We start from the raw sequence: 12,056 nt of genomic DNA, 5'->3' as shown, positions 1-12,056 counted from the left end.
GGAAATCAGAAACCGAGTTAAACACAGTTCATCTGGTTATTATATATAAATAAAATAAATATATTTTTATGATTATAGGTTTTAAAATATTAACTATATAATTAAAATGGATAAGAAAAAAGTAAAAAAATAGCATTGGTGAAACACACGAAAAATTCACTCAAATAATCCTAAAAGTTAATTAAATAATAATAATTCGTTGGTGTCCATTAAAGAAACACAAAATACGACATTAAATTTGCGAGAAAAAAAACGCAACTTAGGCTGCCACTAAATAATTTTTAAAATTAATTTAATTTTAGTGGAAGCTTAATCGACAAGGGAAAAAAATATTTTATTTAATTTTTTGTGAATTTAGATGATGCAAAGTATTATAGAAAATGATAAATTTATTTTAGTTTTGTTATAAGGTGGTGGTGGAGATTAGTCCACCTATAAAAATTAACATTTTATTTTAGTTTACGTATTATATATTAATTATAATGTAGCAAAAAAAATTTAGGGCGAAATTAATAACATTCTGGAAGGTTAAAAGTCACTTTCCCTCCTTTTTCCAATTTGTGAAAACCGAACGCTAGTTTTGTGCGAGCTGAACCCTAGGTCCCCCATTTGTGGCATTGGTAGCTCCGTTCGCAGCACAAATTCACGTTTCAAGATCATTCCACTTCGATTTCTTTGTTTTTTTGTTTTGTGTTGGTTGAAGGTTAGAACGCATTTTTGGTTTTTGAAGGTTGCTAACCCTAACCGGTATCCAAAGAGTGTGTTCCTGATTTCAATGGTCTGAGAAAGCATGAGAACACAACTGTTGTGCGAGCTTGAGGTAAAGATAATTCGGTGGAGCTGAAACGCATGAGGTAAAGCCTTCATAACTACTGCAAATGTTAATTGGAATGAGTTGTGTTTTTGCTCTCTGGCTCCTTCTAACAGTCTAATTGTCTACATGATTGTCATTATTTTCGACAGTTGTTGTGGTGCTTTGGATACAAGGCTTGTGTCGTTTATCGTTTATAGGTGAGTTTTCTTTTGGATCGGTCTTTATCGTTCACTGTTAAGAGTTTTTTTTTTTATAGTGTAATTCTGAATTAGGAAATGTCAAACCTCAATGGCTGTTGCTACAAATAAATGTGTGATTATTTCCTTTTTATTCAGATATGTAGTGTATTGTTGAATTGCATGCAAATGTATTATTTAATTTTTATTCAGATATGAAAGACCACCATGATATCACTGTTTATGTTTAACTAATTGCGAGTGATTTGATTCTAAGACAAAACTGGATAAAAAAAATTAACAGTAGGACTGATAATGTGTTTAGTTAGAAAAGGAAAACTGAGTCATTGTATAAGGAGGACTGGGTTTAGGCTTCATCATGTGTTTGTTAATGATGCTGGGGTGATTTGTTGAGCCTTTATGCGGATGTCACGTTTCAGTACTTGTACTTTTAAATTATTTGTTATTGTTTCAAGGGAATAATAAATAGATAAGCATAGTTACCTATCTCGTAGATGCATTAATATTAACTGATTGGCAAAAATATTTATGTTAAAGAAGTAAACAGAGTTTTTTGTGAAACAGTTCGAATTTTATGAACCCCTCACCCAATTGTTGGGTGCACTATATAAATAAAATCTACTGAAATTTTATCTGTTTTTTTTTCTCCTTAATATTTCATTTGGACTATGGTGGCTAATGCAAGAGTGGTGCAAATAATCTGTTTGTTTAGATATTTTATTCAAAACATTTTAACAATAGGTCAAAAGAAATATTGGTAATATAATATACTCTTTAACATGCTTTCTTGACACTTTTTATCACTAACTAATTTATTAGAAAACGTGATTTTCTGTGGGTCTCTGGATCTTATTTGATGAGTTTCACATGATTTGTAGTTTTTAAGACATTTTAAGCAGTAAATAGTGGATTAAAAAAGATTTTGTTAGAAACTGTTATGCTAGAAATCCTCATATGGGACATTGTAGGTCTATGTGTAGGAGATACATTAGTACACATTGCCTATAGCTCTCCAACTTTCTCACTGTGAGTCTGTGATTGTTAAGGTACATTGCCTTTTATATCCCTTGTATGATTTTTATTATTGACGCTTCATGAAGATAAGCCAAAAGCTTTAGCTATACCAAGACAAAATTTCTTCCTTGTTGGCCTGTCTAGTTTTATTTTGCTCTCTGGATTACTCCCTGCATGCATGCGATTAGTAGAAGGTCAATCAATTAGTTGCACATGTCAAATGTTTGTTTCAAAAGACAAGTATGGCTAAACCTTATTCATCATGAACCTTACCAAAAAGAGTCTGTGATAGACAATTATTTTCCATGTACTCGTATATCAGTATTAGCTTCCAAGTAAGAGAATTGGAAGAACTATGTGGCATATTCCATGCCTTTATACACTGGATCTTTGCCTCCTAACAATCCTATCCACCTCATGAAAAGCAGCCCCAGCAGTAGAAGAACTACAACACCACCGACTACAAATTGCCAGTTTGACATAAGTTCTGTTGTCATCCCTTCATGGAGGCTTTGACCTTAACCTTTGGTCTTGAGGCTGATAAGTTTGTGCTTGTATACCAAACCTTCATATCTTTAGCAGGTCCGTGAATTAAATTATAGGTGTCAAGTCAAAGCTTCAAATATGGGGTTTTTAAGCTTCTTCTTAGGTCAAAATATTAAGTGTTTTATTGAAACCTATGGTTAGAAGATAATATAGCGTTCGTTTTGGCTAATTTCGCTATGTTTATATTCTTTTACATCGAATTCACTCATTATCTTTTATTAACAGTATGGCGTAAATTTGAGGCATCAAGAATATTTTGCCGATAGCCCTTCTACTGGAATGGATCCTGCTACTCGAGAAGAATGAGTCATTGTCTTGCTGAATTAATTTGTGAATGTACTCTTACCAGTTTATTTTAGCATAATTTATTGATTAAAATACATTATCACGATACAGTTTTACCATATACGAGGCTTCGACTTGTATCACATATATCAATTAGGGGTTCAATTTTGAATTTTGGACAACTTTAATACAGTAGGAGAAATACATCGATTAAGTACAATTTTATAAAAAGGAGAAATCAATTAAGTGTTCAATTCTAGCATATTTTTTTTAAAAAAAAATATATTAATTTTCTAAAAATTCAAGCACAATTTTAATTCTAAAAACTTAAATTTATTATATAAATTAATTCTCTTACCAGTTTATTTTAACATAATTTATTGATTAAAATACATTATCACGATACAGTTTTACCATATATGAGCTTCGACTTGTATAACATATATTAAGTGTTCAATTCAATTTTGAATAAGGAGAAATACATTGATTAAGTGTTCAATTCTAGCATAATTTGAAAAAAAATATATTAACTTTTTAAAAATTCAAGCACAATTTTAATTTTAAAAACTTAAATTTATTATATAAATTCTGGCCTAATTTAAAAGAAAAATATTGATTTTCTAAAAATTTAAATTTATTGTATAGTTTTTTATTATAATTATAAAAAATAAGAAACAAATATTCATGTTTAAAATTATAAAATTATAAAAAATATATTTTTTTAAACATATTTAAATAAATATTTATTTTTAATTTATATAATTCATAATTTAAAATTATATGTATCTCTATCGTGTAAGTACTATATAGTTTAGTGTTACCTGTTATAGTATGTTGGCCCTGTGTTTGTTTGTGCCATGAAAAACATGGCTCATTCTTTGCTGAAAAGTGGTTCCACCTGGCAGAGAAATGTTAGTCAGGGATCTTCTGGGGTTTTAGGGCAAAAGCCAACAAGATCCCCAAATTTGGGGTCCTTCAGTGTGAAACATGGCAGCGAAATTGGGATCAATTACATTAACAAGAATGCATTTAGTTTACAGTTCTAAATTGGATCCGAGTAATGAATAATCTGCTACTCTTAATTTAGTTGATGAGGGACAAAAGGATGACTTAAGGAGTGACGGTTTGGTTTTAAAGATTTTTAAAAAGCCTCCATTTTAGGGTGTTTGTGCTGAGCAGGTCAGTGGAAGCAGTAGTACGAAATATCCAAATATCTCTTGCCGATATAAATGACTAAACCCTAAATCCATATAAATGCACATAATTAAATACTCATCTCAAACACCATCACAGTCAATGGTTGAATCCCATCACCAATAGTTCTCACAAGTTCACTTTGTGTTTCTTTTTCTTACAATAACTATCCTTCTCAAATTTAATCTAGTTTTCTTAGAGAAGAAATAAAGCAAATCAGAGAATGTAGAAAAGTGTAAATCGGTAAGAATTATGAAGCCATTTGGAAAGGATATTTGAATATTTTGTACATATCAATGAGAAAGAATTCAAAACATCAGTATGACATGGCAGAGAACAATCAATAATGATTAACAAACTATCTTTTTCATCATATGGATATATAAATCTAAAAATGACTATTCCCAACCAGGATCGAAGAATACAGATCCCAATTATATAGCCAAAACATAACACAATGTAACTCAACAAACTTGTTTATGGACTCCATACAACTTAAAATTATTAATTTAAGATTACTTGACGTAACAACAGAGATTAAACCCGGATATGCAACCTTGACAATTTAATGCAGTGAAAACCAAACTAGTAGTGCTGTTGATCATTATCATTTTAATTTTAGCTGACTATGGTTTACAGAATGTCATTCCAATTGGGCTCAGCTCACTATAATTTAAACTAACTATCTTGAAAAAAGAAATACGCGGCAAGTTATCTTAGACAACAGCACAAGGCAGACAATCCCCAAAATACTATACAAAATAGTGACCTCTAAAGATTATGATGCAAGATGCGATTGTGAACAGAATAGAGACCAAACCAACCAGTTACGCTATTATGATACATAAACACAATGTCAGAGAGTGACCAGAAAGAAAACACAAGTCAGCAGAATATGTTTGTTAACCTCACGATCATAGACTGTGTCATGTTAACAGCCTTCAAAACCTCAAAAAAATTAGCTGTTACATGCCTTGGTGAGCTGCGCACTGAAAGAGACAAACTATTAGTCACTCAATAGTAGGATAACATATCAATAGAAAATTATCTAGAGAATCTACCGGTCAGCTTTATCGGCAGCATTTTGTAAAGCTTGGATATATTTTCTGTAGTAACGCTTATAAAAACTCTGCATCTCACGAGCATCGCTTTTCTTGACCCTTCCTTTCAGAGTTGGGTCATTTTCCTAACAATTATGAAACAAATTGACCAAAATAAAACATAGAGAAACTCAGCATGAAATAATTTAAACTAACACACAGGATCATAAAATTTCATAAGAGGCAACAACTCGTTCTACTGATACATAATTCGTTCTGGATACTTTAGCAGTTTGGATTTGTACTGCTGTCATCTTTCAAACGGATAGAAAGCGTTACATCCTAAACATATATAAAGAGTAAAACACCCCAGTCTAAGCATGGCAGAGTCAAAACAGAACAGAACTTTCAAGTCGTGCTGATAAACATGATACCGATTTCCACTCTGAATTAAAGAATTTCCATAGTTTATAGATTATTTCCATACTTTATTAACGACAACGGCAAATGACACACACAAGCACAGTGCATGTGTACGAGATACATTTCTTCAGATTTCCAAAAATATTTAACAGCGAAGTAGGGCGGAAGATATATTGGAGGAGATCAAGTGCGAAAAAGTGTATGCAGCAGAGGCAGAAAGAAATGAAGTAGGAGAATGGTTAGGTACTCTTTCAAGGCGTTGAAGAAGTGCGGATTTGAATCGGCGAACACCACGGGCGCTTGAGTTGGGATCCAGCCTGTGAGCTTTCTCAAAAGCGTAAAAGCGGCCTGCAATGCAAGAAGAACATCAAATTGGAACAAAAATAGAAGGAAGAGATGATGAAAGAAAGAAACATACAGAGATAAGCAACCCTGGGATGAGTCTTCTAAACTTCGTTAGCGACACGAAGAATTGGTGCAATTTCGACGAGAGAGGAAGGCACGACCTCACTGTCAATGACCGACTCTCCCAATTTTCCGGCAGTCTGCGTCCGAATGATCCGCCTGGTAGCGGCGCCTCGGAGGAAGGCCCCGCGCCTCCTCTGGAGGAGGACATTCCGACGACACTGTGCAGAAAACAGAATAAAATGGCGATGATGAGTAAAGATGCAGAAGCATAAAGGGGCGTGAGAGAAGAGAAAAGTACCGAGCGAGAGAGAAAGGAAGCTGAGATTCGGATTCTGAATGGGAATGGAAGATGAAACGAAACCCTAGCACAGAGAGTGAGTGAGTGAGTGAGGAAGCTAAGGAAAAGCGTAAAAGGTGTGATTGAGAGTGAGAAATGAAATTTGTATGAAAAGCAGAAACAGTTACTATGGACAGTTGCAGACATATGCTTTGCTGTGCTGCACTGCCACACACACTATTTTCTTTTCTTTTCTTTTATTTTCTTTTCTTTTCACCGCATAATCTTTTATTGTTGTCAACTAATGAAAAACATATGGCAATATATACTCAACAAATTAACCCTATATTTTTCCACCCATAAAATAATACAGAAATAATTATATGAATAAAATAAATTGTATATAGTTTCTTAAGTAAATTGATTTTCAAACAAAACTGCTAATGTTGAGTCAAAAGAAATAAACAGTTACTGTTAAATATTTTATTCAGAAAGAATGAACAAAACGTTCTTTCGTACTAAATAAAGTATTAGGTGGGGATAGTTTTTCATTTAAAAAGACTAATGAACGAAAACATATGAAACTAACTACTTTTGACACCTTATATGTCAGTGTATATTCAAGGTTATTCGAAAACTAACTTGTAACATTTTTTTCAACATTGAAACTCTACTACAAATTAAAACATTTATAACAATATGGAAACACATTTGTTTTCGTAATATAAGAGAAATGCAATGGTGGAACTTAATTTACAAATGTGTTTTTTTGGAATATATATTCTTCTTAATATTAAAGATAATACTCTCAAACACTTATTTAATTTTGTTAAAAAATGACTTTAAACCTAACTCAACTCCATAAAACCGGTTCAATGAGATTGAGGTTTGCACTCACTTATATACAATGAAATGTTCTTATCTCTAATCGATGTGGGATCTTCATCACACCCCCTTACGTCGAGAGTGATAGATAGAAGCTCGTGCGTCGTGGGATAACATATTATGGGATCATCCCAAATATTAATTACATGTAAAATGTGATTATGACTTAACAATGCAATTAAGTGTGTATTGGACCTAGGTCTAAGATAATCTTACATACAATAGTTATCAGTGGTTTATCTTATTATTTTGTGATTAATCATCTTTTCTATAGGTTAAAAAATATAATTATATTTGATTAAAAAATGTGTCTATGATTTTAAAATATTATCATTTTTTAACTCATTAAATAATGTATGAGAATAAAATTACACTTTACTTCATTGATTAGGATATATATTGAGATTGTGTTAAAAATTACATAAATCGTTCAACTGATATAAAAAAGAGTTTAAAAACTAATGTGTAAAAAAAACCACCAAAACAAAACACAAAAAAGCAACAACTTCCTCGGGAAGCTAGAAAAAAAACGTATTAGAAAAGAGAAAGTAAGTAAAGCATATTACAAAATGTTAAGAATATAATAAACAGTTATGAATCCGTGTAAACTTACCATCTCCCTTTTCTAGTTTGTAGTTGTAGAAAGTTTTTATACAAATGTAAATGTATGTATATTTTTGCCTCTCCTATATCTTATCTTTCCCTTTTTTTAATTTTGTATAATTTAATTTTAAGTGTACTTGTTTAAATTATAATCTCAAGAATCCTATATGATTTTGGTGGAAAATTTCGAACAGATTAAAGATTATAATATTTCATTCTTTACCAATGTATTCTTTATAAACGAGGACAAATTTAGTTTTACAAATTGGTTTATAAAATTGAATTAGGTATTAAGTATATGATTTAAAATAAATGGTTTTTTTTAGGAAAAATGCTTAATCAACATTTAAGACTACAAGTAGTTCATAGTTAGCTTTGGTTTGGTGAATTACCACATTGTTATAGGAAAGATAAAGTGGAACATGATTGATGGAGAAATAGATTTATAGTGAGAAATGGCAATGGTTAGCTTAAACTAAAAAAGGTATAAAATTAGAGAGCTACAATACAACTTAAGGGAAGAGGTAGATTTAAAGTAGTTAGGGTGATGGCCATGGTGGTGCCAACCAATTTTATTTTATGCATGTAATTAGACTGTGCAATCGTTATGTTCATCACTTTTCTCCTTCTCCTTCATATTCTCTTCCTTCTTCTCTCCTTCCTGCTTTTCCTCCACATCAAACACCTCACCACTTTCTGCTATAACAATGCTTTTCAGTTGCTGTAGCTGTGCCTTCTTTTCCATTTTATCAACCTTCTTATTGCCATTCCGGTAAATGGCATAAAGCAGCATCTGAATTAATCCCAGTGCAAAACCAAGTACATTTGGAAGCTACAAACACCACAACAAATAGTTCTCATTATTATGCATGACTTAAGTAATAAAATACTTTAATTGGTTGTATTAGTAGAACAACACTTACAGCAATGCATATGTCCCTGAGAAAAAGACCATAACCAAACCACATTATGGCACTCAATGTGAGGGTGAATGACAGATTGAAAGGCATGAACTCAACACTCTTTGTCCGAACCACTTGTGCCTTTGTAACAAATGATGAACCAATTAATACGCATGCATGCATGCATCAAATTTATTAGTACAATTAATGAATAGGGATTTACATACCACAATGCTTAGTGGTGCTGCAAAGACGCTAATCGAAAGGGAAACACAAATCCATCCGAGGAGTTGGACACGGAGGGAACCATGCACAGCAAAATGTGTGACTAAGAGGATCAGAACGAAGCACCCCACATTCATTGCAAAAAATAGCTTTAAAGTTAAGTTCTGCACGATGAACACTTATAAATTACAAATCCCAGAAAGGAAACATTCATAAATATGTGCTGAATGTTAAATGAACGAAAATTTTGATGAAATGATTTTATATAGATGGATCGTACCCTAACATCCCTGGTGGCATAGGTGATGTACAAGATGATGTAGATGATCTCTATGACACATCCAAATGAGTTAATGGTCAAGAGAAGAACAGCGTCTTTTTTTAGTAAGGCATAGTATAACCAAAGCATGCAACTGAACAATGCCACCAGGTAAGGCAGTGACTGAAACCCCTCCGTTGATTTCTTCTTCAATATTCTATAAAATGTTGTTCTGCAATATTTCACATAAATGTACATTCATTAACTAAAATCGAATCCAAATCCTTTCCTTTTTGCTTTCGAGTTTCATTGATAATGAAGTGGCAAGGGTTCATGCATATATATACTTACATTGGAGCCAAGAATACCAAGAACGAAATGACGTTACCTGTGCATCATAAACACAAACAGTTTATTAATCATCAAATAGTATAATTCTAAAAATGAAAGGAAACATGTTAATGATGGAGATTAGACAGGCATATAGATGAGGAGGGATGATGCATGCATTGATGAATATAGTTTATACCTAGCATGCCGAAGGCAAATGCCAAACTACTGTGGCTGATTGCCATTGATGTTGCTTCTTGCTTCTGCTCAAAGGTACAAACCTTAACTAATTTCTTTGCTTAGGATCTCTTTACATGAACACTGTATAAATAAGCAAAATGGACAAGTGAGTTAGCAAAGTAACTATAAAAAAAAATAAAAGCAAAGAGGAGTGTCACTGTTATTTCACAATATTAAATACCGTACGATACATAGACTATAAACTTGGAGATTCTGACTCTCCATCTTTATTTATTTATTCTTTTGGAGGGGAGGTCACAACTCATCACAACAACTTGCAAGATTCTTTAACGTTGCTGACTGATAGTGCAAAAACTTACATGTACCAATTTTAATTTTTTAAAGGGCAGATTCTGTAGTTGGAGAATCATGGCAGAAGCTAGCAGTGCTGAACATCCTCAGCCACAGCCCACACTCTGAGGGTGGCCGGCCAATATATGTCATGTAATGTATTATTAATCATCAATCTTTCCACACACTTGATTGAGCTAGCTATACTACCTGTGTTTTTTTTTTTCTAAATAATAAATTAATAAAACAAAATGGAATACTTCAAAAGTGTTTCAACCTTTATACAATGTTGAAGGTCCACTCACATTAAAGGTTCACCTACATTAGTAAGCCAAAAACAAAAATACTAGTGTATCGAAGTACCTTTCAAGTTTTAATCATAACAACACCCGTAATCTTATGCAAATAAATAGAAACTACAAATAAAAATACATATCCGATCAGCGATCAATCTAACAAAACCACAAACTTAACACAAAACAAAACGTATAAATTCCTTACATCAAATAAGACTAAATAAAAATCAAAACACAAATAAGACTAAATAAAAATCAAAACAATAAAATGTTAAGAAAAAAACTTCTTTTCTTTGCAAATGCTTTCCAAACACTCCTAAGTATTAGTTATAAGCCATTTCTCTCCATGTCATCTTTCTGATAACATGTTTCCATTATTTAAAAAAATATGAACAGACAAAACAAATTGCTTCAAAAAATTTAAGCCTTCACAGCCAGAGTTCATTTACATCACAACCCTTTAAAAAAAGGCATTTTAAACCAGATAAATCTCAAATAGGCGTATAAACATGATGATGATGCAATGTAGGGAATATTTATTAGTTATAACGCACTGGAATCCGATTTAATATAAAAAATGATTCACACGGTATAACCTTTGTTGACTACAAAGAGAATTAACGAGAGGCGAGGGTTTGTGTTTGACCGGGAAAGAGAAGGATTCGTATATAGACGATGGAGAGCAAACGCACAAGTTGAAAGGAGGCGACATGTTAAACAAATTCACATACATATGGGTCCTACTCATCATTTTCTATATGGTTAATATATTATTGAAGATCCACGTCATCTAGGTGGGTGTAAATCTCATCTCATTAATCAGTTTTACGAGGCTTAATAGTATAGAGTTATTTAAAGTTTATCTTAATGAATTGTTTGTTGGACTTATCAAGCAACTCGCTATCAGATCGTTATTGGACTATCCATAATATGTTGTCTCACACAGGAGTTTTCAACGTGAAAGAGATGCGTTTAGATTCATCATTAATTAGGAATTAGAACGTTTCATGTTATATGGGTACAAAACTTACTTCATCATCCGTTCTTATGAGATTGAATTAAGTTAAAATACATTTTTAATATATATATATATGTATTTAATTCATTTTTTCCTCGGAACTTTCACCTCCCTTTTCCACAATCAATGGGGGAGAGAGGAGGCTACATGCATAAAGTTTGTTAATTAGCATGATGAGGTCCATTTTGGCGCAGAAAGCTGATTTACTGAGATTCAATCATGCTTCACTTTGGCAACTAAAAAAGAGCAGTGATTAATATATAATAAAGTAATGACGAAGGATGGTTTTGAGATGTGAAGAGTAACACAGAACACGACCTTTCTTTCAATTAGTGGTGGGCATACGATGTAGGATAGCATGCAGAATAAAATCAAAGGTTACAGTGAGTGATGATGCTTTTTGCGCTGTAACAATGAATCCTGATTCTTCAAAAGAATAAAATCTGTGGTTACTGATCAATACCTAAGAAAAAGGTAACCATTAAAAGTTAGAATACTTGAGCATATTCGACTCTAAACAACAACATGAAGGTCCTCCACCATCGGTTACATGCTGCTACCTTCTTCTTCTGCCACTCACTCTTCTAATTAGTAGTCACGTAGGAGCTATGTCTTGCACTATACAATATCTTTCTGCAAAATAAAATCATAATCAACAAAAGCACCATCTATGGCAGCCACATGTCTAGCCACTCACGCAGCACATTGGTTTTATAGCCATTCTTCCCCTTGTCTTTGGACCAATTAAAACTACACACATAATTTGAACACCGATAGTGTTTTTTATTTTATATATATATATATATATA

At 32.5% G+C, this 12,056-nt stretch overlaps 1 protein-coding gene and 2 long non-coding RNA genes across 5 annotated transcripts; 1 reads left to right on the top strand and 2 right to left on the bottom strand.

Moving 5' to 3' along the window:
• The first annotated feature begins 527 nt into the window (after nt 1-527).
• Nucleotides 528-3,028, top strand: LOC137823836 (uncharacterized). Of its 2 annotated transcripts, none has more exons than XR_011083167.1 (3): nt 528-854; nt 964-1,011; nt 1,980-2,658. It is a non-coding gene; the product is annotated as an uncharacterized lncRNA (long non-coding RNA). The 2 variants fall into 2 exon arrangements; XR_011083166.1 differs by lacking the exon at nt 1,980-2,658 and adding an exon at nt 2,797-3,028 and having other exon boundaries at nt 530-854.
• A 1,093-nt stretch (nt 3,029-4,121) lies between these two features.
• On the bottom strand, nt 4,122-6,380 carry LOC137823837 (uncharacterized). Of its 2 annotated transcripts, XR_011083170.1 has the most exons (5): nt 6,220-6,380; nt 5,932-6,139; nt 5,761-5,861; nt 5,112-5,236; nt 4,122-5,039 (listed from the first exon to the last, which is right to left on the bottom strand). It is a non-coding gene; the product is annotated as an uncharacterized lncRNA (long non-coding RNA). The 2 variants fall into 2 exon arrangements; XR_011083169.1 differs by having other exon boundaries at nt 4,122-5,236.
• Nucleotides 6,381-8,113: 1,733 nt separating this feature from the next.
• LOC137823835 (bidirectional sugar transporter N3-like) lies at nt 8,114-9,848 on the bottom strand. Its single transcript, XM_068629125.1, has 6 exons — nt 9,602-9,848; nt 9,424-9,460; nt 9,094-9,304; nt 8,816-8,977; nt 8,610-8,729; nt 8,114-8,518 (listed from the first exon to the last, which is right to left on the bottom strand). The coding sequence occupies exons 1-6, from the start codon at nt 9,645-9,647 to the stop codon at nt 8,276-8,278; spliced, it is 819 nt and encodes a 272-aa protein (XP_068485226.1). The 5' UTR covers nt 9,648-9,848; the 3' UTR covers nt 8,114-8,275.
• Nucleotides 9,849-12,056: the final 2,208 nt, after the last annotated feature.

Source organism: Phaseolus vulgaris, chromosome 8, assembly GCF_000499845.2.
Source record: "Phaseolus vulgaris cultivar G19833 chromosome 8, P. vulgaris v2.0, whole genome shotgun sequence".
Lineage (NCBI taxonomy): Eukaryota > Viridiplantae > Streptophyta > Magnoliopsida > Fabales > Fabaceae > Phaseolus > Phaseolus vulgaris.
This window is presented reverse-complemented; position numbering and strand designations above follow the sequence as displayed.